This window comes from Mandrillus leucophaeus, unplaced genomic scaffold, assembly GCF_000951045.1.
Source record: "Mandrillus leucophaeus isolate KB7577 unplaced genomic scaffold, Mleu.le_1.0 Scaffold719, whole genome shotgun sequence".
Classification (NCBI taxonomy): Eukaryota; Metazoa; Chordata; class Mammalia; order Primates; family Cercopithecidae; genus Mandrillus; species Mandrillus leucophaeus.
The window spans coordinates 969,125-993,725 of NW_012107797.1; the positions used below are offsets into that span (position 1 = coordinate 969,125).

The following is a 24,601-nucleotide window of genomic DNA, read 5'->3' on the forward strand; positions in this document are numbered from 1 at the left end:
AAAGAAGGGGCCATCTTTCAAGGGTTTAGCAAGCACAGCGGGACCCACCGCGGCAGGTAGCAGCTCTGTGCAGCCGCTTGAGCTGACAGACCACCCCCGCTCCAGCTGAAGCACATAAGCTCCTTTGCAGTAGAGATTACAGCAAGTTATATAGCAGTAATGCAGCCTAATACCCCAGGGCAGGCGTCTGTGCAGGCACAGCGAGGGCTGGCCCTTGGCTTCCTCTGTGATGGAGGGCACAAGAGGAAACCTTGCCACCCGGGGCCTGGGCAGGAGCCCCTCAGTGCAGTAGGTAGGTGTGTCACCTTCCTGGAGGATGGGTCTTGAGAAACGAGACCCTAAACAGCTGAGAGAATGCCTCTGAAAGCTACTGGTTCCCATAACCTAAGTGTTGTCCTTACGAGATGGACTGTGGTGCTGGTAACTCACTAGCGTGTACATTTGACTTGGTGAACACACTGAGTAGTGAATGGAGGTGGCTGCAGGAATGCCCAGACCTCTAGGTGATCCTTCAAGGGCATGGCAAGGAGGCAAATATGATAATCATTTTGCTTAGGTCAACTGCTATGTAGATGGCCGGTGAGCGCTCTGAGCCTGCTGGTCTCGGGGGAAAGAAACCCATGTCCACTTCTGGGCTCAGTCAGGGCCTAGGCTTTGATGCCTTTGTGAAATAGCAGGAAGGGGCTCAGACAGACTTTGCCTATAGGCCTCAATAACTTATCAGCAGGCCACAAAGGTGTGTTTGGGACGGGGGCGGGAATAAGATGAGACATCAAGGGTCAGAGTTCCTTCCATTATCTGAACTATTGAAGGGCCCAAGCTGCGAGTTCACAAACGCCCTCCCTGGCCCTCCCATCCTGGAGTGGAGGGAATGCGCCGCCTTCGCTCCCGAGGCCTTCCTGCTTTTGCAGCCAAGAGGGACTGTCTCAAGACCTTGTGACACATGGCCTCGCCTCCACAGAAGACCTTGGGATGCTAGGCCCACATCCATGCTCCGGTCTCATCCCAGCCTAGAACAGCAGTGCAGGGAAGGTGACCTGCCTTCTGGAAGCAAACTGCAGATTCCCCTGGTCTGCCAGTGCTGTCTGCCCCATAAGGCTCTCCTGGTCCCACTCCAGGCAGGGCCCCTGGCATCCAAGGAGAAGGCCAGGATTCCACTGGCAACCCCTCCCCACGCACCATGACATGGGTCATGAAGCCATGTCCATCTTCTGCCCTGAGGCTCCCCATGCCCAAGAGAGAAGGAATTCCCTTTCATTTGTGTGCAAAGTTCAAAAATGTTGTCTATGCATCTATACATATACTTCTGCCTTCCTGGCCAGGACAAACTTGGTGGCTCTTTGTGGGAAGGCCTGAGTTGGCGCTGGGAGAAAGGAGCGAGGTTCTCCATGCTTTTTTGATTGTGCCCTTCTCCCCTTCTTCGGCCATACTTACACACTACAATTTTAAAATACTGTTCACAGGAGTCGACAGGAAGCAACAGTGAAAGGGTAAAGTAGGAAGCTTCCTGAGTTTCAGGGGGTAGGGATTATTTCCAGGCCCACTAGGGGCCGCAGGTCTCAGCCTGTGCAATGGCATGAGGGCTCACTGCGGAGGACAGGAGGGCATGCCTTTGGCAGGAGGCACACGTGGAGAGGGCACTGAGAGAGTAGGGCAGTGTGGTTCCCAACATGCCAGGGGACTGGCAGGAACAAGAGCCCCAGGCCTCCTTGAGGGGCTTTAGTGAGGGAGATACTGCCACACGGTCACAGGAGGTCCAGCTGTTGTCATATCCCACAGAAGGGTCCAGGGTGGCAGCAGAGTGGACAGTGGGGTGTTTCAGCTGCGTCCTGGGGAGTCAGGTTGTCCAGATGGAGGGAAAAGTGTGTGCCAGGGCCACAGACAAGAAGGCCCCACAGTCATAGGGCCCAGTGGCTGGAGGAGGTGCCCTGTAGAATGGGGATGAGAGATGCAGGGACAGTAGCCAGGCTAAGGAGGACCCAGGTGCCAGTGGAACTGTTGAGTTTACCCTCTGGCCAAAAGAGCACCAGGTGACCGAGAGGCGAGTGGAACCTGGAGGCCAGCATGCGGAGTGCAGGCACACCACTGCCAGGATGGGGAGCCACGGGAGGGGTCCCACCGCGTTTCTGGAAACCAAGCCTGGAAAGGAGGCAGTGCTTCCATGAACACCAACACCGCCATCGGGAAGAGGGACAGACCTGATCAGGAGTGGGAGCAGGGAAAGAAATGGCAGGTTTAACCAAGGGTCACCGAAATGCTGGATGAACACTCAAACGTGTCACTCAACCACATCCCCAAATCCCCCCCGTCTGTTACTATGGTAAATAGGAAAGAATTTATAATACTTTGTCATTAAGGTGCATTATTACGCTCTTCCTTACCGAAGAATAAAAATGTCTCTGCTTTTTCTCCAAGAAAAAACTAAACACTCCCACAGAGTAAATGGCAATTAGGCTGAATTACGGAAATTCTTTCTGTGAGTGCAATGTCATTATGCTGGGACTTAACTGTCATTACACTGTAAATATACCTGTCCTGGGGGCAATGCTTGTCCACACCAGCTTGCTACCTTGGCATCAAAGATCTCACTTAAAAGCTTTTGATTCTTGGGTTATACTGCAACTGTGCTGATTTATCCTCTAGCTAGATTGATCCCGGAACCCCGAATTGTGCCGCAGCACCACGCGGGGCACTTGTTAAAATGCAGATTCTGTGGGGCCTCGGAGGGGACATTTCTATCAAGGAGCCAGATGGGGCCTGGGCCTGGTTTGAAGACCTTTGTTTTGGAGAACATGGAGTCAGCGAGTTGATGAGGAACAAACAAAGGACGAGCTCATTCGAGGAAAAAACAGAAGGAAGCACTTGAATCTGGGTTTCATTTCACTCCCAAACTGCAGTCCACAGAAGTATTTCCCTCAAATAACTTGAAAAACTTTATGAATCGTGTTTAAGTTTTTTACTCTCCAAATGTAATACAATTCTTCAGCTAAAACAGGAATAATGAGACAAAATGGTTCTGAAAAGTACAATAGAAAAATATTGTTCACTGGTTTATTTTTCCAAATGAGCATCAGGCTATTTACAAATACGCAGATCTCCAATGATGTGTATTAAAATGGCAAGTCTATCACTGTTTGAAATCTAAATGAAAAAAAAAAATTTATTAAGGCACATTTGATCTGAGAGTTTAAAAAACTAACTTTCTGGTATAGTGACAGATTGATTTCACTTTTGTCCCCAAAACACATAAGCACCAAAATTGTCAAAGAACACTTAATATTTAGTAAAACAGTAAGGAATATAAAAATTAAGGAGAGGAAAAATCGTTTCCAAAAGGAAATCTTTGGAGATCGGTTTACTGCAAATAAAAGACTAAACACACTCCTGATACACATAAATAATACTAACAGGTACTTAAGAAATGGCAGAGCTCTGAACAACAGATATTAAATAAATTAAAGGTATTTCAGATATAAAGGATCAAACAAAACAGTAATGAAAGAATGAAAACCATCTCCACCCACATAACACAGACAGGATGAAAGGAACAAAACCAAATAGGTTTTTCCCCAATGTTTTCATTAGGGGGTATGTGTGTGTGTTTCAGTTTGTGTACATCATCAGATTTATTGTAATAATTCATCTTTGTCATTTTAAACATTAATATTATACCCTTTAAAGAGAAGGGTCAAGAAGAGAAAATGCCAAATCCTTCTTGAAATTTCATGCCAGGTCCATTTAGGCCAAATGAACTACCACGAGAACGGCCACATATCTCACTGTGCTTTCTTTATGCCCCTTGTTTTAAAACCTACGTGGCCAGCTGGGCGTGGTGGCTCACCCCTAGCACTGTGGGAGGCTCAGGTGGGTGGACTGCCAGAGGTCAGGAGTTCGTGACCAGTATGGCTAACATGGTGAAACCCCGTGTCTACTGAAAATATAAAAAAGTTAGCCGGGCGTGGTGGTATGTGCCTGTAATCCCAGCTACTCGGGAGGCAGAGGCAGAGGAATTGCTTGAACCAGGGAGGTGGAGGTTAAAGTGAGCCGAGACTGTGCCACTGCACTCCAGCCTGGGAGACAGACCGAGACTCTGTCTCAAAAAAATAAAAATAAAAAATAAAATAAAACAACCAACCAACCAAACAAAAACCCAAAAACCTACGTGGCCATGCTGAGCAGAGTACCATTGAGGGGAAATGATCAACTCTGGAAAGCTCTCCCGAAGACAATGATGAAACAGCTACTATCACATTTCCTTATCTTACAACTGGAACATGAAATGGCTTTAAAACAATTGTAAAAAAAAAAACAAAAAACAAAAAACAAAAGGTAGAATCTGTGGAATGTTAACAATCACAACAGAACATTTACCAGAGTTACAGTGTTTTGTTACAATAATACTTTGCAGGAATGTTCACGTTTTCTGCCATAGGACTGGCGAAAGGGTCTCAAAAGAAAACATTTCTTTAAAAAAGTTTTGTTCACCAGGTACATTTCAAGTCAGAGTTAAGCAGGTCTGCTACATAATGTTCAGCAAGAAGATGTGTTCAAAGGCAAACATTGATCACATTCTTGTTCAGAAAGCTCAATCTTAAAGGAGTCCTATGTAAGAAAACCACTTGTAAAATATATCCTTGTATACGGACTTCAAAAACTGATCATACAAAAAATTTTTGAAAAATAAATTAGATAATTAAAAATGTCTTTTCCAGCAATGCTGGACATTAGGCTGTCCTCACTGAGCCATTATTATTGCTGCTTTTACTGTAACTTGGATCATTTTTTTCTAGCCACATCTCAGCCAGCTGCTGTGTGGACCCATAGGTCGATGCTTTGGAACCCAAGCACATTTTGTACTGTTTGGGGTCAAGATTGGGATCACAAAAGACAGGATGGTGGACGTGGACTACTCCTACTTCTTGGCTCCTAAACGTCTTCAAACCTGCCTGGACAACCTTGTTGAAAAGGTCCACATCCTCCAGCCCCCAGCCTTGGATGGAAACATCAAAGCCGCCCGCTCGGACAAGATCTCCCTTATAAATACAGGTGATGCCAAACCCATAGTTTCTCCAGAAGCCAGTTTTCTGAGTAAAGGCAAAATGGTTGTCACTGGGAACTTTCCCACTATAAACAATCTTTGGGTCATACTGGCTGAAGATGATTGGAAAATATATTTGTTGGCCCAGAACTGTATTTGCTCGACATCGCTGAAGGAATTCTGTAGTAAATACGAGGTCGACGTCGCAGAAGAAGAGCAAAGATTCATTGTTAAACTGGGAAGATCCTACCTCCAGGGCCAGGGCTCTTGAAAACTCTCCAGACACAGGCAAAATCTGCATGTCGGCTTTAGGATACTTAATACGGTAATCTCTCATCAGTTCAACTTGTTTGGCCTTGTCGGGGTTGGAGTCAGAATTGAAAAGCAGAACCACGAGCTTGACGTTCTGATTGGGGATAAGACATGTCTTCTCAAAGTTTCCCATAAATCTCACAAACATGTCGAAACGCCCAGACAAAGGAATCAGTATGTTTATCTTTTTATCTTTGGGTTCTTTGTGCTCATTCTTCGACCCAGGGAGCTGAAAGGGGACAAGCTTCTTCAGGGAGTTTGAGAGAAAGGACAAGGATCCAGATTCCTGATTGATTCTCTTGGCCAACTCCTGTGCATCCAGCTCCTCATGCTCCACAAACTGGATCTTGCTGAAAGTCTGCTGTAAATACGCATGCCTTCTCACAGGGACTGTCATTTTCTTCCCTTTGTGCTTTTTGTACAGAAGCAGCAGGTCCAGGATGTACTCAGCCCCGTACATGGGGTTCACCCGGCGGTAGCCGTACTGGATCTCCTTGAAGTCAATGATGCGCCCTCTGGTCTTGGCGTTGGCATTGATCATCTCCATGACCTGCATGACAATGTCGTCCAAGGCTTCCCTCTGAGCGGAATCCATTCCTCTTCGAGGGGGCTGGCCGTCAACTGCCGAATACAAGTATTTTCCAGTCAGAAACTCCCATTCCAGAATCTCCTCTCGCTGGCGGGGCTGAAACCTCATGAAGGAGGGCGGGATTCCCAGCTGGAGGTCCTCTTTATGAATTTCTGTGTTGCTGTATTTGCTCATCAGGACAATCTCGCGGTGCAGCTGTATTGTGCGATGGCGGAGCTCGGCGATCTTGCGGCTGAGCATGTAGCTGTGGAGCCTGTACTGGTAGGGTGGGTTTTTGTTGGGGTGTAATGTGATAGCTTGGTGAATTTTACTGTTATGGAGATCTCTAATGTACCCCTTTTTGTTCTGTTCATAATTCTCATAAAAAAGCTGCTGCATCTGTTACGGGAAAAAAAGAGATCACAAATTTAGTATTCTATGATTGAGTGCCAGCACATGCTAAAGAAAACGCAAATATTAGAAATGTTTCTGAATGGACCACAGCACACAAAAGGCCCTAGATAAGGCCCAGTCAACAGCAGCCCAATGTGGTTAGAAGAATTCATACATAGAAACTGCTTAAGAAAATAAGGGTTAATAACCAAAGTTGGCCAATATCATTTTACAGGCAAACAGAGTGATGAAAAAGTTGTCCCATAATGAAAAGGTATAAAATTGAGATCACGGTGCCACCACATGAGCATGCCTGAAAGACAATGCCACCCCCGTCCCACTATGCCTGTGAAAGGCGCCCACAGAGTCATGCATCCCTGGCTGAAGACCTGAATAGCAGACTCTGCGGCTTCTATCTATGGGAATAAACTTCCTCCTGAGAGCCAGAAGAACTCCAGGCAAACAACCTGAGTGAACGGTTACCCTTCTTCCAGGGAGCTAAGGGAAAGGAAAGCCAATCAGGGCAGAAGGAGGCCTGGCCCTGCAAGGACGCTGTCAGGATGAAACAAGGCTCTGTGAAGTCTCTGGAAGGAAGCACTGAAAACCCTCTTCACGCTGCTGGCCTCCCTGTGTACGAGGAAGGTGCCCCTCTCCCAGGGCTTCTGTGGAGGCAGGAGCGGGCCTGCTTGCTCAGCATGGGGTCTCTGGCACAAGCACAGAGCTTGGTGCCTGGGGGCTCAGAAAATGCTGGCAAATGGGAAACAGGCAGGATGCACAGGGCTCACTATTCCACCAACTCTGCCTCCGCCCCATGGCGCAGGTTTTCGGACACCATAAGCTTATGGGCCATCAGCCAAAATGGGTTCCCTCAAGTTAGGAAGGGAATGTGCCTGATGCCTCAGTACATCTGAGCAAGGAGATGAACGTTTTTACAAAGCCTGTTGGAAGGTAGAATAATAGTTTGCAAAAAATGTTCAGTGAAAGCATTTGAGCTTGGTATCTGGTAAATTAGTCCTGTTTCAAGTTCATGGTGGTTTTTTGATCATACTGTTAAACACTAACTCTTGATAAGGGATGATGCGGATTCTGGCGGACTGGTTTATTTGCCTTCCTGAGCCACTGCAACTACCATAATAGTAGAGAAATATAAATTGGCACTTTAATACCTTATTTCTTTTTCTCATAAAGTAAAAAGAAAACAGGGAGCCGGCATGCCTGCCAGGCCCCGCACAGAGCTGGGGTCCTAGGAGTGCTGACCTTTACCTCCTGGACACCTGTGAGTCTGGTCTTAGAGCAAGAATCAGAGTGGAATTACAGGTCCTCCAAAGTGCTGCCGCTGTTTCCAACTTTCCTTCCCACACTGCTTATGCTTCCCACATGGGAGGTGCACACATGGACTTACCACTGAAATCCCTGCCCCACTGTACAATTAATTAGAAAAGGTGGTCAGGTTTTCTACAGGGGTGGGAAGCAGGGCCTCCCTAGGCTAGGAGGAGAAACTCCAACTCTGACCCCCATGCAGCACACAGGGCACACTTTATATGGAATTTTACATGCCTCTTCTGCTACCTACTCTCAACTTTACTATCAACTACAGGAAAGCAAATCTCAAACTCTTGTTTTAAGTAAACTGAAGCAAAGAAATAATCTGGGGCTTGCTGAGAGAAGGCAGTAAGCAACTGGCGCCAGAATTCCTTCAAGTCCTGGATGCGCGGGCCAGATACAAACAACATGAAGATATAGGCCCTGCCACCAGGCTTGGATTAACCACGTTAACTTATTTTTTTTTACTTTGCTTCTTCTGTGGGTCACAACAAAAGAAGCCTTATCAACTTCCTGCCCAAAGCATCCTTACTGTTCACTTTCCAGCTGGGCTGATTCTTGGGTACAAACAGCAGGGCTATAAGGTGGCAAATGTAGTATGAGGACTCAAAGAGAAGAGAGGTTTAGAAAGATTTGTTGCAGGCTCTAAAATCTTGAAGCAGCTATTGGTCCCTTGTTCAGGGACTGCCACAGGCCTGCACCACTGCAAGCCCAGGTCCAGAAGTCTTTTCTGGATACCATAGATACCTAGAGTCTGCCAACAAAAACATCAACCAAAAAGCTGGATCATTACAGCAAAGATACTAGTTTTAAAAACCTCAGCTACACAGCTTCTGGTCAGCTTCTCAATGCTTCACTCTTAAATGAGAATCAACAGTCAAGGATCATCAGGCAGCTGAAAAAGGGTTCCAAATGGGAATGATGGAAACAAAACAAAAGCAAAAAACCTTGGTGGAACAGAAACAACGCAGTGAACAGAAGAAAAACTCAAAAACAACAACGAAAAGCTACAATATAGTCAAAGGGAACATAGTGCATCCATGCAACCAAAACAGAAAACTATAAACATGAAAAATCAGAGGAAAAAACCCTCGAAACCAAACACAAAACAGTGAAACAAAGGAGTAGAGTTTGAAGATAAAATTGAAGAAATCCCTAGAAGATCATTAACGATAAAAAAAAGACAGCAGGAGAGAAAAGTAATCATTCTAGGAACAAAAAGTACGTAGGAGGGAAAACAACAATATAAAAAATGGATCCAGAACTAAGGGAGTCAGGTGCCTGGGTTAAACTCTAGGTATCCAGTATAAAAAGTACAGTATAAAAGTATCCAGTATAAAAACTACAGGATAAAGCAATCTGAAAAGTTCCAAAGAGGAGGAAAAAGGGCATATACAAATAATCAGAAATGGAAATGGCACCGGACACAGATAACACCACCGGAAGCTGAAGGACAACAATGCCTTCAAAAGTGGGAGGAGTGGAAAATTATTCTCAGTGTAGAATTCTCTTCCCAAACTATCCATCAAGTGAGTAGAGGGAAAGATGTTCAGATACTCAGGACTCAATTTTACCTTGCATTCATTCCTTCCCAGGAAGTTATTAAAGGGATGTGTTCCTCTAAAGCGAGGAAAGAAACCTGTAAAGAAGATGACAGGATCCAGGAAACAAGATGCATGGGCCAGAATGACCGTGCAAGGAGGTACCACACGGACAGCCCTGCCGCAGCTGCGGGAACATATGCAACCAGGGGAGGGCATGGGTGCTCACTGCCTCCATCTCCAGAGTCCAATTCAGTGCTTGATACATCGAGTTCATAACAAGTGAGGTCTTTAAGCAGAGCAAGTATGGAGAGATTGTTGAATGACATCAATACAGAAGGAAACAGCCGATGAGGACAGACACGGTATCTTATACATGGTAAAAAGCATACAAGGACAAGGCTGGGCTCCTCTGACCAGGATATGTTTTAAAATGCAAAAATCAGTAGCATATTTAAAGAGAAAATATATACTACTCTGGAGAGATGATGTAGTGGTCACCTGTTTTTACTCCCTAGACCAAATACGACTGCACACTTTATTCCTGGCTGTCCACACCCCACATAGGGAGGGCCGGTCCCCATGGGAGGCCTCTACATGACTGATTACTTCTCAAAGACCCACTAGGACACCACATCCCCACACATTTTCAGGAATCCATTTCTCAAAATGTTTTAGAAGCTGCCTATGGTCGTTACTTTCACAGAGTGTGTGTGCTAAGGGGGTAAACATGGAGAAAAGTATTGACTAACAGGCTGGTAGAAGCTGTAAAACAGACTGAGGGTTTTAAACTACAGTGAAAGGTGCTGTAAGTACCTTCTGGCTAAACTCTAAAAGTCTGAAATAAATGTGTTATATATATCTTTTTTTTTTTTTTTTTTTTTGAGACAGGGTCTCCTTCTGTCACCCAGGCTGGAGTACAGTGGTGTGATCTCAGTTCACTGCAACCTCCACCTCCCAGGGAGCTGGAACTACAGGCATGCACCACCACATACAGCTAATCTTTGTATTTTTTTGTAGAGACGGGGTTTCACCAGGTTGCCCAGGCTGGTCTTGAACTCCTGGGTTCAAGCAATCTGCTTGCCTCGGCCTCCCAAAGTCCTGGGATTACAGACGTGAGCCACCAAGCCCGACCATTTTCTTTTTTTAATGAAGAAATCTGTTATAAGATTAAAAGGTGTGTGTGAGTGGTGCGCATGCACATATACTTGGAGGAGGGAGCACCTGAGACAAAGTGAACATAAAATAAAGCCAAGTCTATGCCCAGACTGCCTGGCGGCCCCTGCTCTGTCCCAGAGGATTTACTTTCATTAATTTATTACATTTATCAATGTTGCTACGATACATAAACAATTCAGACAAAGAAGTTCCTACCTGACAGACTGGGTAGAACACATACCTGTAATGATCTTTAAAAAAAATCTAAACTGACGTCAAGGAAATAGCTCACATTCTAAAAGAGGTTGATGCAGGTTTAAGCAACAGGTGAGCAGACACTCTGTCACAGCTAAGGACAAACACCTCCATCTTAACCAAGACCTGCCCAAATGGGCTTCGGATGGTGCCCTTCAGCCAATTTCTGTACAAAGCCTTGTAAATGGCTTTGGTGTAGAGGTAGGGAAACATTTTCTTGTTACCCTCAGTGTGTGGAATGGGAGAGGGAGAGGCAGAAATCAAATATGCTGTCTTTAGAGCTCTTTAAGAACAGGAAATGTGAAGTATAACTCAAAGCAAAAATGTCAATGAGATATTAAAGCCAGGTTAGGAAAGAAATCCATACATCATCTGTGATTTCTGAATGGAGCAGGAAGGAAAACCTAGAGAAGCTCTGACCCACCCCACCAGGCTCCAGGGCCATGGGGCCTCCAGGCCAGGCCTTGCTCTGAGTGTGAACGCCCCCCATGAAGCACCCTCTATCACCCTTTCCATCCTTCCCAGGTGCCCCTCCCATGTGACCACATCAAGAGATCTCAGTGCTTCTGGATGGAATCTTTGCCTCTGTGGCACTGTGGCCATCTGTATTGAACTTTGGAATACCCTGCAAGGTTCTCCTTGAAATATCTTGTTTTTTTTTTTTTGTTTTTTTTTTGTTTTTTTTTTTTAACCTCACCAAGTTTCCAGATTCTCTGCTGTGATTTGGGTTTTCCCTACTTCCTACCTTTTATTTTTCTTTGAGGATGCCTATTTAAGAGGCATGCTATAGGTGAGATGAAACTGAATCACTTTGCTCTTAGGCACATCAGTGAGAAATGGTGGTCATTAAGCGTTTAACACCTACATCTCTAACCATCTTCCCGCTTTCCCTCATATTATGGGTTTTCCCTCATATTATGGGCTACGTCACTGCTCACCACTGGAATGCTACTAAGAAAGAAAGATGCAGGTAACATTTAATTACTGAGCTCCAGGCAATTTCCTGCATTCAACAGGAAATTGTTGAAGTCCCTGACCCTTAAGTAGTATGGTCAGGTCAGGCATGGTGGCTCACGCCTGTAATCCCAGCAATTCGGGAGGCTGAGGCGGGTGTATTATTTGAGAGCTCAGGAGTTCCACACCAGTCTGGGCAACATGGTGAAACCCTGTCTCTGCCAAAAAAAAAAAAAAAAAAATTAGCCAGGGGTGGTGGCACATGCCTGTGGTCTCAGCTACTTGGGAGGCTGAGGTGGGGGAATCACTTGAGTCTGGGAGGCGGAGGTTGCAACGAGCCGAGATTGTGCCACTGCACTGCAGCCTGGGTGACAAAGTGAGACCCTGTCTCAAAAAAAATAAATAAAATGTATAGTCACATGACTAAATCGCAATTTTCTTGTAACAGAAATAAAGCTACTATTTCTCTGGAAGAAAGTTTGGAATATAACTATTTCAAGAATAAAGCTGTAAGACCTTGGACAAGCTACTTGAATCGGTCGAGTCTCAAGTTTTCTCATTTATAAAATGACTGGACTGGGCAGGGTGGCTCACGCCTGTAACCTCAACACTTTGTGGGGCTGAGGCGGGAGGACTGCTTGAGCCCAGGGATTCAAGATGAGTGTGGGCAAAATGGTGAAATCATGTCTCTACAAATAATTTAAAAATTAGCCAGACGTGGTGGCACATGCCTCTGGTCCCAGTTACTCAGGAGGCTGAGCAGGGAGGATCATGAGCCTGGGAGGTTGAGGCTGCAGTGACCCATGATCGCACTACTGCACTCCAGCCTAGGTGACAGAGCAAGACCCTGTCTCAAACAATAACAACAACAACAACAACCAAAAAACCCCAAAAAACCCCACAAAAAAGTGACTGCACTGTACTAGACAGAGGATCTATCAAGGTAAAGAATTCAAAGATCTTATGTGACCATGTCAGAACAAGCCACAAATCCTCAAAGCCCAGCTCTGACGTTCTTCTGCCCACTCACTCCTGATATGGCTGAAGCTGCAGCAGTATCTTCATTGACTAAAACTATATTTGAAGCATTAAAGGATAATAACACATCCCTATTAACTGTTTCTATTCTGTGAAAATAAATCTCCAACTCTTCTATAAAATTAGTCAAGAATATGAGATTCTTAACAGTTCATTTTAGTAACTCCAGGAATAACAAATATGTAATGACATTTTTGTTATAAAGAATATTTTGGACTGGGCCAGTGGCTCATGCCTGTAATCCCAGCACTTTGGGAGGCTGAGGCAGGCGGATCACTTGAGGTCAGGAGTTTGAGACAAGCCTGGCCAATGTGGTGAAACACTGTTTCTACTAAAATTACAAAAATTAGCCAGGCGTGGTTGGGTGTGCCTGTAATTCCAGCTACTCAGGAGGCTGAGGTGGGAGAATTGCTTGAATCTGGGAAGTGGAGGCTGCAGTGAGCCGAGATGGCACTACTGCACTCCAGCCTGGGCAACAGAGCAGGACTTTATCTCAAAAAACAAAACAAAACAAAACATCCCAGAATATTTTGAATAGAACCAAATTCAAAATTTAAGAGGATTTTATTATCATAAGGTATTTCAATAATCTATAATTTGGCACATCACTTAGAAGAATATTATAAAACAGAAAGAAGTACTGCAGAAGAAAACACAAGTCAATACAGACAGGTTAATTTAATAATCACTAGAGTATTCCTTGCTTAAAAAAACACTCAGTAAAGAAACCTTCTTAAGATGCTTACAATAGCACTGATGACTTCATTCAATTTCCATTGTCCATGAAACAACCCTTAATCTTTGTTATAAAAAGTGCCTCTATATCCTTCAACTCCAGCAAAGCCATCTCCCTTCCTGTGAGATGTTTCAGGGCCCTGCGTCATTCTCCAGTAAATCTGAGAGGGGCTAATACCAAGGTCACGCTATTCCCAGGAACTTCTAGCCCAGCTGGGAATAACCAACAACTACCCATATCTAATCTTTGGTTAACAAATACCTTCCACAGTCTTCATTAGCAAATGTCCTTCTTGTTCTCTGCAAGGAGAGCCAACATTCTCATTAAGTCCTCGCTCTTCCTGTTAACTGTTTACATGACTGTCCTTAAGCACATACACAGTTCAGCCTCAGCTACAGACCATCATTGCTGCAGAGCAGCAACTTCCCATTCGGACCTAGGCAGTGTTTCCATTCATTACAGAGAAGTGGTTTTCTTACCCTTTTGTCCCGAAAGTGGTTCAAAGAAAGTAACCGTTGTCTAAATGTCAAGAGACCGTAACTGCTGGTAGCCAGAGTCACAAGTTTTTAAACATTTAAATTACATTCTCATACGCTTCTAGGTAGGTTTTACAGGTAATTTACTGTCCCAAGCAGGATCTTTTGAAATGAAAGAGTGGGTCTGTTAATAATTAGGCCAAGACCACCAGCATAAACTGGGCCTGTCCCAGACTCTCAGGACATATGGTTACCCTACTGTCCCTACTAGGTCTTTCCTAATTAGTTTTGGGTAGGCTTTGCCAATTTTCATCTAATTAAGTTCAAGGATTAGGTTCTTAGTATTTTAAAGACTCCATTCAAAAAACTAAAATTGTCATGGAAATTAAGCTGAGACTTTAGTGGTTAAAAAAAGAGAGAATTATATGAATGAGTCCTGAATGGTTAGTGACTAATTCTGAAACCTAAACACCTTTTAGAGAAGCCTGACTCACTTCAAAATAATTGAGAATTAAGCTTAGTAAAGTAAAAACAAAAGCTGTTGATAGTAATTTAAGGCTTCTGCATAAGACTATAAGTAAAGTGATAAAACTGAAACAATAGATTTTGCAAGTGAACATTCCGTGGTCTAAATAAACAGCAGAGACTGTGGTAGGAGACCCTTATCTGCAGTCAGAAAACTATCTAAACTCCCATTTCCTCCCTTCACAAACATCTGATCTGGTGCAATCAGTTGAGTGCAACAGGCATCACCTTAACAAAAAAAGTGGCAAACGTGGCAGCATTATGCAGGATAAATACATGCAGAACTATCTTTAAATGGATAAAGCCCTGTGCACATGTGGCACTCAGTATTTACCGAACACTCCTGTGAAAGGCGCTGTACCAGGCAGTGAAAGCCCACGTCACGTACAAAGACAAAACAAGTGTGAACACAAGATAGAGCAGGCGAGCGTGGCGTTAACAGTCCCAGCCCGGGCCTGCCACGAAGTAGCTAACAGGCTTCTCTCCAAAGGTGTTTCTAAAACCTGGCTCACCCAAGTACCAGTGCTCCTCTCAGTGCCCTCTCCACTCCAGTCAACATGGACCACACACCAACGTCACCCATGACCCAACATATCTCTATGTGAGAATGTGATGTGTAAGCTCTAGTCTAGGAGATTGCCAAAGCACAAACTAAATCAAAAATAAAATTAAATACAAACTTACAGGGACGAGGCAGATGTAAGCCAGAAGGGATGGAGCTCGGGGGGACCAGGACATGCCACACAGGCCTAGTGCAGCCAGATTTAAAGGGAAGCTAGAAATCCAGCTGTTCTGTGTCAAGTCTAACTGAAGTGCTGGCAACCAGTTCAAGTGAGAGAGAGAGGGGGAAAGGGACAGAGAAAAGGAAAAGAGAGAAAAAAATATAAGCCAAAATATATCTGTGGGTCAAACATGACCTACAGATTCATTTCCTTTTAGGATATTTTTTCATCTACACCTGACTTTTTGTAGAATCTTATTCGACATAAAGATATTCAACGCTGTGTTAACGCATAGCATTTAATGAAGTAGTATCTTACTTTAAAAAAAAAAAAAAAAAACCAACCACCACCACCACCTAAAAACTGAAGCAGCGCTGGGATAGTGGAGGCCTGGTGAGTGGGGACAGCACAGTGGCACTGTGGGCAGGGGGCAGGCCAGGGCAGGGGGCAGGCCAGCGCAGGGAGCAAGGGCTCCTGTAGCTTGGCTCCACCACTTGAGTCCTCTAAAGTAGAGCAACTGCTCTAGAAGCCCCGGAGTGTCTAACCCAGCTTTGGGTCATGCATTACACTCATAACTGTCAGTGTTTCTGTCATTTACACGGTGTTGAGTGGGGTGGGGGTTAAATGCCACAGGTGTGGACCCTAGGTTTTGAGCACGACCCCTATGAGGCTGAAGACTCCACGTCTGCCATCTCCAGTTCATATGAAGTCTGAGGGGGGACTCTCACTTCACACCTACCTCACAAAGGAACCATTCTGAAAGTTTTCTTTCACAAAAGAGGGTAAGAAAAACACTGGAGAGGGGACTGAGGGAAGAAAAGGGAGTGAGTTTGTTTTTTGGGGGAAGGGTGGGTGGGGAAGGGAAGCTAGTAAAGCTTTAAATTCCATAGTGTCAAATTCCCAGGGAAGGAATACGGACAGTTTTCAAAGCATAGGCAACCAACAAAAGCAATCCCTCGGAGAAGAGATAGGCTTTTCAACCCTTGGGGCTGGAACAACTGGACGTCCAAATGCAGGAAGATGAAACGAGACACAGACCCGGATCACAGGCCTAAATGCAAAAGGCAAAACTACAAAACTCCTAAAGAAAACAGAGGAGAAAATCTAGATGACCTTGGGTTTGGTGATGACTTTCTAGACACAACACCAAAGACACACTCCATGTAAGAATTGATAAACTGGACTTAATTAAAGTTAAAAATTTCTGCTCTGCAAAAGACACTGCCAAGAGAATGAGAAGACAAGTCACAGACTGAGAGAAAATATTCACAGACTTATAAGACTTATCTAAAATATACAAAGAACTTCTAAACTCAAAAATACAAAAACAATCCAATTAAAAAGTAGCCAAAGGCTTTAACCACCACCTTGCCAAAGTTATACAGATGGCAAAAAAAGCATGTGAAAAGTCATCATATGTTATCAGGGAGATGCAAATCGAAACAACAATGAGATGCCACTATACACCTGTTAGAACGGCTGAGAGGACTGATGCGAAATGCTGGTGAAGACATGGAACAAGAGGAACTCTGACTCACTGCCGGTGAGAACGCAAAATGGTACAGGCACTTGGGAAGACAATTTGGCAGTTTCCTACAAAACTAAACATACTCTTAACAGGATCCAACAAGTGAGCTCCTTGGTATTTACCCAAAAGAGCTGAAAAGTTAGTGTCCACACAAAAATCTGCATATGGGTGTTTCCAGCACTTTTATTTATAATTGGCAAAACTCAGAATCAACCAAGATGTCCTTCAGTTGGTGAATGAATAAACTGTGGCACATTCAGATAATGGAATACTATTCAGCATTTTAAAAAAATAAGCTATCAAATCATGAAAAGATATGGAAGAAAGTTAAATGCACGTTACTAAGTAAAAGAAGCCAAACTGAAAAGGCTACGTATTGTACAATTCCAACTATATAACGCTATAAAACAAAACAAGGCAAAACTATGAAGAAAGTAAAAAGATGAGTGGCTGCCAGGGGTTGGGGGGAAGGAGGGATGAACAGGCAGAGCACAGAGGATTTTTAGGACAGTATCTGTGTGATACATATATGAGGGTATTTGTTATAAACTTGTTTAAACCCGCAGAATGTTCAACACCAAGAGTGACTCCTATTGTAAACTGTGGAATTTGGGTGATAATATGTCACTATAGGTTCACTGATTGTAACAAAGGTACCACTCTGGTACAAGGTGTCCGTATTGGGGGAGACTGTGCATGTGTAGGGGCAGGGGACACTTGGGAAATCTGCACATTCCACTCAATTTTGCTGTGAACCTAAAGCTTCTCCAAAAACTTAAATTTTTTTTTAAAGCAACCTATTAGGGAAAAAATGTCCTCAAATTATGTTAAGTAGATTCTAGGGGGAAACTGGTAGTACTTTTTCTGTGGCTTCTTATTTATAATAAATTCATTCATTTTCCTTCATTTATCCATCTACTCACTGCTCTAAGCCAAAAAAAAAAAAATTACGGAGATGCATAAAATACACTAAACTTCAGATCCTTTGTGGAAAAAGGTAGGTGGAAATAAAATGCAAGTAATTAATAATTCACAATGAGTAGGATCGTTTGTTCTTTAACACAGTATTCTAAGCTAAAAAGCCCTATATAAAAAGAAGAGAGAAATATTTTTAAGCATCTACTATGAGATACCATACTTCTTTCTCTCAACACACTCATTTAATCCTCACAATTTTAAACTCTTTGAGAGCAAAACTCACTTTGTTCTAGGTACCAAGCACCAGTAATTGCCCTATAAGTACTTGCTGAATAAATGAATGAGTAGGTATTATCTCTCATTTACAGGTAAGGACAAAAATATTAATCACAGATAACAATGTAAGTGGCTCCTGTCAATACTTAAGAACATTACAACAGAAGAGAATAAACAAGAGCTAAGTGAACACCACTCTGCACAGGGCCTTTGCCTGCTCAGAAAAGACATTCCCATTCCCACCCCCACCTCCTATCCCTCAGATTCCCAAGCAGCCAGGAAGGTCTGGGCAGACCAGCGAAGGCAAGACAGCCAACCTCAACCCAACTCCCTCCACTCCCAAACAATATGGCAACAAGAGCTAAGACAAGGGGACTTTCAAATACAGAAGATCAGTATCTTCAGAAATAAGAGAGGAAAAGCATCCTTCAAAGAGGATCAACTAGAATTCTCAGACTTCAGAATTCAAAACGCCTCCCTAGTGGCTCCACAGAGGTTCCTTGAAGGCAGGTCTCACAGATTCTTTCCACACCCATAGCACACAGCAGAGCCTGGCATTAATATATTTCCTTAATAAACATTTATCCAGAGGATAAGATGTAATAGCTGAGAGTAAACACTCTACATGTATTTCCAAAATAACCTACTTCCCTGCACAATCATTCAACTATCCTTTTAGCTAAACACTAGGCAACACGTTTAAACTTACAGCCCTTTAACCCTTCAGAGGCACCTGCTTTTAAAAAATACTTACTTTTTAAAATAATAAGCTCCTCTCCCATTGAAGCGAAATAATTTATGTGATTTTATATAATAACATTAACAACTAACATCTCCCGGAAACTATACCAAGGACCTCCCTGTATGCACTGATATAATCCAACGAGGTAGCTCTGTTACTATCCACATTTTACTTTTGGGGATACTCCAGTTTGTGTGTTCAGCAACTTGCTCACACCCCACAGCCACTGCACACAGCAAAGCCCAGGCTGGCTCTCAGCTCTCTCTTGGGCTGGTTCTTGACAAGACAACTAGAAATGCCTGCCCAGCAAGCAGGCAACAAACAAGGTGTCAGACAGGGATTAGAGCTTTGGAGAACCATGAAGCCGGGGAGACGGCAGCGAGGGCAGGGCTGCAGCATCACATCCTTGGGTCAGGGAAGGCCTCTCCAGCAGGGAAAACCTGAGGCAGACCAGACAGCAGTGAGGGGGCCAGGGAAGCTTTCCAAAGGGAACTAACCTTGGAGCAGACTGAAGAATACGCTGTACTCCTTCAGAACATTCATTTCTTCCTCTGGGCAAAGGGCCACACCCTGGAGCAAGGAGCAAGGAGCAAGCATGACGGCTGAGCCACCAGCCTGACCAGCTGCCCGGGAGCAGGTGCACGCTCCTTCCTCTCCAGTTGCAGTCACACTGCATGCACGCACATGTGTGTATTTTAACGGCATCATCAGCAAGAAAGGTTTAAAAGCTGGAAATGACTATTCACAGTTTCTGACCAAGTATGTTTACTCCATGGAACCAAATTTGGGTCAGACAATGCATAAGAGCAAAGAGAAGAGTGGGAAAGTCCTCTATCTAATGTGCACGCAACACCAACACTCCTGGCACCAAGGAAGACAAACTGGGGATAGCACCATGCTCCACACCAGGAGGGTGGGTGTGCATCTTCACGATCCTTCCTTGCCTGACAAAACCAGCTCTCTTGGCCATGGAGACCACTCTGAGATCACTTCTGCTTGGTGAGCAGGTGGGGCGCCGAGTCCCAGCAACAGAGGGCACCAGCAAGGGTAGGGCCATCAGCGTGGATTTCCACACCTGCTTCTACCACCTCCTTCCTCCATGGGCTTAGGGGCAGTCAGATGCCCTGGCCTTTGCCAAGCACCAGGGCAAAGTGGGATCCAAAGGCCACCAGCATCTTTTAAAAGTGAAAGTGACTCAAAAGCATCAAGTAACTTTCTCTGTGCCCTCTTCATGTAGCTATGGAGCACCTTCAGCAGGAAAGCCATCACTACTAGTAATAGTAGAGTTAAGTAATCTAAGAATGGGTAACTTTTGTTTTATTATTAACATTAACACATAGACCACCAAGTGCTACAAACTGAAAGAAAAGAAAAATTTCATTGGAGGTAAACCTGTTTCAACTAATTAAATGTTTCTACTCCTGTTTCTTTCTTAGCCTATTCATGTGTACATGTGTACGCACACATTTTACATGGGTACCTCAACTGAGAAACATTTCAGTAGGCTAGGCAACATTTTACAGTATTTCAAAATGATACTTCACGATTGCATTTTCAATTGTAATTTCTAAACTAAGTTTAGATCAGAATTATGTAGCCACAACAGCTATCCAGCCATTAATTTTCCCCTTATATTCCTTGTTCTCTATTTGGTATTTTGCACCATTAAATACAGCTACATAATAATCAGGTGCTGAATGGAAAAGGATGGGACAGCTGCTTCTAAATAGTACAGTGGTCTTCACTCACTCACAACCAGAGCTTCCTACTCCTCCTAGAACAGATCTGTCATATGCTACATGACCTCCAAGTCTCCATACAATTCCATTTTCTAATCTTGCCTCTATTTCTAAATTAAATCACAAACCCTGACTTTTCGTATGCATGAATTGGGGTTGGGAGAAGGGAGACAGGGGAGCTGTGAAGGGTGGGAGGATCAACAGTCGTGTCTCAAAAAGTCAATATTCTATTTTCAAGAGTACACTTCTCATGCCAAGAAGGTAAGATCTCATGCACTTCTTCCCCAAGTTTTGAACAGATTCCACAAGATATGTCTTATAATAGACTGGCTACAATGAAATAAGGGGGGATTCATGAATGAAAAGTCGTCTTACAAACAGCATTTCATAAGCTACACCCATAACCCGCATGACTCTTAAAATGCCGTCTAGTAGAAACATTTACATCACTTATGATTAACTATTTTTAAATCTTATTATTATAAAACAATATATACTTATTATAAAATTCTGGAAAAGGGAGGAATCACTCATAATCCTACTCTGACATTTGAAAAATATTCCTTCTAATGCAACATATTCACATATAAGATCACAAAACTAATTATACTTTGCAAACTATATAGCACTTGCATATATATATATATCACACTTGAATAATAATCTTACTCTGGATCATCTTATTTTCCTGAAATAGTTAACAACATTAACCGCTAAATAAAATCAAGCTATCCTACCATTTGTGTCAGGATTTCAACCAAAGAAAAAGAGACATGAAAATTATAAGCTATAAGAACAACAAAAATTTCACAGACGTGAGAAAGCTTAAAGGCTAATGGTAAAGGAATAAGTCATGTGTCAACCAAAGGCTAAAAATTTTTTATTAAATTTTTTATTAAAAAGCTGGCTGGGCGCGGTGGCTCACACCTGTAATCCCAGCACTTTGGGAGGCTGAGGTGGGCGGGTCACGAGGTCAGGAGATCGAAACCATCCTGACTAACATGGTGAAACCCCCTTTCTACTAAAAATACAAAAACAAAATTAGCTGGGCATGGTGGCGGGCGCCTGTAGTCCCAGCTACTCAGGAGGCTGAGGCGAGAGAATGGCGCGAACCCGGCAGGTGGAGCTTGCAGTGAGCCGAGATGGTGTCACTGCACTCTAGCCTGGGCAACAGTGAGACATTATCTCAAAAAAAAAAAAAAAAAAGGCTGTTTCAGGGGAGGAGGTAATTGCAGGAGAGACTACCAAATAGATTCAAATTCCAGTTACATAGTGTTGACACCCCTGTTAGTCAATATAAATTATATATAAATATTAAAAATGGACATACAGGCCGGGAGCAGTGGCTCATGTCTGTAATCCCAACACTTTGGGAGGCTGAGGCAGGCGAATCATTTGAGGTCAGGAGTTTGAGATTAGCTTGGCTAACATGGTGAAATCCTGTCTCTACTAAAAATACAAAAATTAGCCAGGTGGAGTGGAGGGCGCCTGTAATTCTGGCTGAGGCAGAAGAATGACTGGAACCCGGGAGGCAGAGGTTGCAGTGAGCCGAGATCACAGCACTGTACTCCAGCCTGGATGACAGAGTAAAATGCAGTCTCAAAAAAAAAAAAAAAAAAAAAAGACATATATGTAAAATAAGTATACCCTAACTAAACAATGTAATTATCATGAGATCCGTAAGTACAAATTATGCTAGAAGACATGAAAACATTTTTCTTTCCTGGCTCTTATTCAGGCACTTTCTGGTGTCCTATGCTGATGTGAAGGCCAGGTGTCAGAAGTGGGAAGGTTTACTACACAATCCATGTTTACTGGCAGAAACCAGGAAAACTTAGAGAGGTAAAAAGAAACACTGACCCTATTCTGTCTACCTAGTGATAACCATTTTTATTATCTTAGGGTACAACTAATGTCAAAATAACTTGAGAGAAGCCACAACACCATAATGCCACCAAGTGGTATTACACCCGAGATCCATGACTAAGACTATAAACTATATACACTAGGAACCATATACACTATGCAAACTATAGGATGATTAGCCAACATGAGCAATAAAGACATAATTTAAATGTAAATGCTCTGGCTTCAAATGTATTTGTCAAACATTCAATATAGGCTGGGCATGGTGGCTCATGCCTGTAATCTCAGCACTTTGTGAGGTCAAGGCAAGTGAACCGCTTGAGCTCAGGAGTTCGAGACCAGCCTAAGAAATATAGCAAGACCTCATTTGTATTTGAAAGAAAAAACAATTTTTAAAAAACCCTCCAATATACCACATTGGGTGTATGTGACCCCAGCAATTCAGAGTGAACTACTGGTACATTCCTAGAAAAAAAAGGGGCAAAGCATGTTTAGTCTTAGTTCTTTTATTCTTTGTTTACCTAATTCACAAGTACACATCTATACAGATATTCAAGAGTCACAAATTTTGCTTGATTTCTTCCCAAAGAAAGTGGCATTATGCAATTTGAGATTTTCAGGCCAGGTGCAGTGGTACATGCCAAGCTATTCAGGAGGCTGAGGCAGGCGAATCACTTGAGACCAGGAGTTCAAGGCCACCCTGGGCAACATAGTGAGATCCCCATCAGGTGGAAGGAGTGGGGAGAGGCAATGCCTGGCAATTTAAGATTCTTCCCTCAAATTATTGATATATTTGACTGGAAGCCCATTAATTATGTTCCTTCTTTAAAGGTCATGTTAAGCTTTGGAAACTAATCACAAGACATTTCCCTACCTGCCCAAATGTAAGTTTAATCATAAATGCATTCCCAAGCTCACCTGTTAAGGCAGAGGTAGAACTAAAAGCCATATAACACAAATTTAAAGGAAGGAACCCTAAGGGTAATGTTTCCATCTGGACTGGTCTGCTGGTTTATACTCTGAGAAGATTCCCAAGTCCTTATATCTACTATTACAGCCAGAATGATTTTCCAGAAGAGAAAAATTCAGGGCAAATATTTAAGGACACGCCAAATTATGGCATTTATATAATATTACATTATAAACAATTTATAATGTTAAATGATAAATTCCTTATATAATGCAAAGCTATAAATTTATATAATGTTAAATTATAATACAGCAAAACCAAAACTACAAATACTGATGACCCATTTCTAAGAAGCCAGGATTCTCACGAACGGAAATACTTGTTAGAAGCCTATTTGAATCTCAAATTAGGAGCTTTTTAACCTAAAGGTCAATTAAATTACATTGTACAATTGCATTTCTTAAACATCTGACCTTGGTATACGCTAAGAATTCCAAAAGTGATATTTGGACGCCTTACATCTGCAACCTGAGAAAGAAAAACCCAGTCCACCAAAGAGAGGAAAGGCTGCTGGGGACTCACTTTGGGATGCAAGGACTTATTTCCATCATGTCGCAGAGACTGCGACCTCGTCGCCAATGTATCTGTCCCCCTTCCCCTGTGGTGACAGACTGTGTTCTGGCTCCGGCTATCAGGCCTTCTGTCCAGTTAGGTGTGAACCAAGACCTCCCCAGCAGAGTGTGCGTGAGAGACCTGCTCCCCTTTCGACTTGTGCTTAAGGCCTGGCTCTGAGTTCTGTGTCCCCAGGTCCTCTTTCCCCTCCTGCAGCTGTCTGTCACCCGAGCACAGTAGCCAAGCTATTGATCGGTCGAGGACAATGCCACAGGAGATGGCAGTAAAGCAAAATGGAAGACCCTGGATCCCTCAATGACCACAAGGAACAGAGTCCCCTGACATCCTGGAACAGCCATCCTGCTACTGGACAAAGAAATTAACATCTACCTCTGCTGCATCCTCTCAGGTGTCTGTCTGTTACAGTGGTTTAGCCCTCTTGTAAGTCATAAGTTGGCTGCTATATTAAATACAGGAGCCCAGGAACAAACTATGATTTAAATACCACCTTTCAGAATCACATCTCACAAAAAACACATTAGTAACTTCTACTTTTAGAGCGGTATTTTACGTATCATTTCATGTCATCGCATGCCAGGCATAGGTTTTATAAGGTATTGTTCCCATCTTACAGCGGAGAAAGTGTACTTTGAAAAACTGGGTAACTTGACAGGAAACAGCAGCCAGTAGTACCAGGCCCAAGACAAAAAACACTTGTATCTGTAACTCAGGGAAGGGGTCGGCACACTACAGCCCACTGGCCAAAATCCCCTATTAAAATGTTTACTGGCACACAGTTACACTCACTTTTGTTACTGTCTACAGCTGTTTTTGCATTATTGTGGCCAAGCTGAGTAGCTGGGAGCGAGATCCCACAGCCTGCAAAAACCCTAAAACATTTACCGGCCAGCCTTTTACACAACACAAAGAGTCTGCTGGCCCTGATCTAGAGCTTTCACCTTTATGTTGGG

At 43.5% G+C, this 24,601-nt stretch overlaps 1 protein-coding gene across 1 annotated transcript in view; it reads right to left on the minus strand.

Moving 5' to 3' along the window:
• Positions 1 to 4,330: 4,330 nt before the first annotated feature.
• Positions 4,331 to 24,601, minus strand: part of CHSY1 (chondroitin sulfate synthase 1) — a gene marked incomplete at its 5' end in the record, with an annotated part of 74,364 nt that continues 54,093 nt past the window's right edge. The window contains one exon of the mRNA XM_011965267.1: positions 4,331 to 6,317. Coding sequence (XP_011820657.1) covers positions 4,725 to 6,317 — 1,593 coding nt within the window. The remainder of the gene's footprint in view (positions 6,318 to 24,601) is intronic.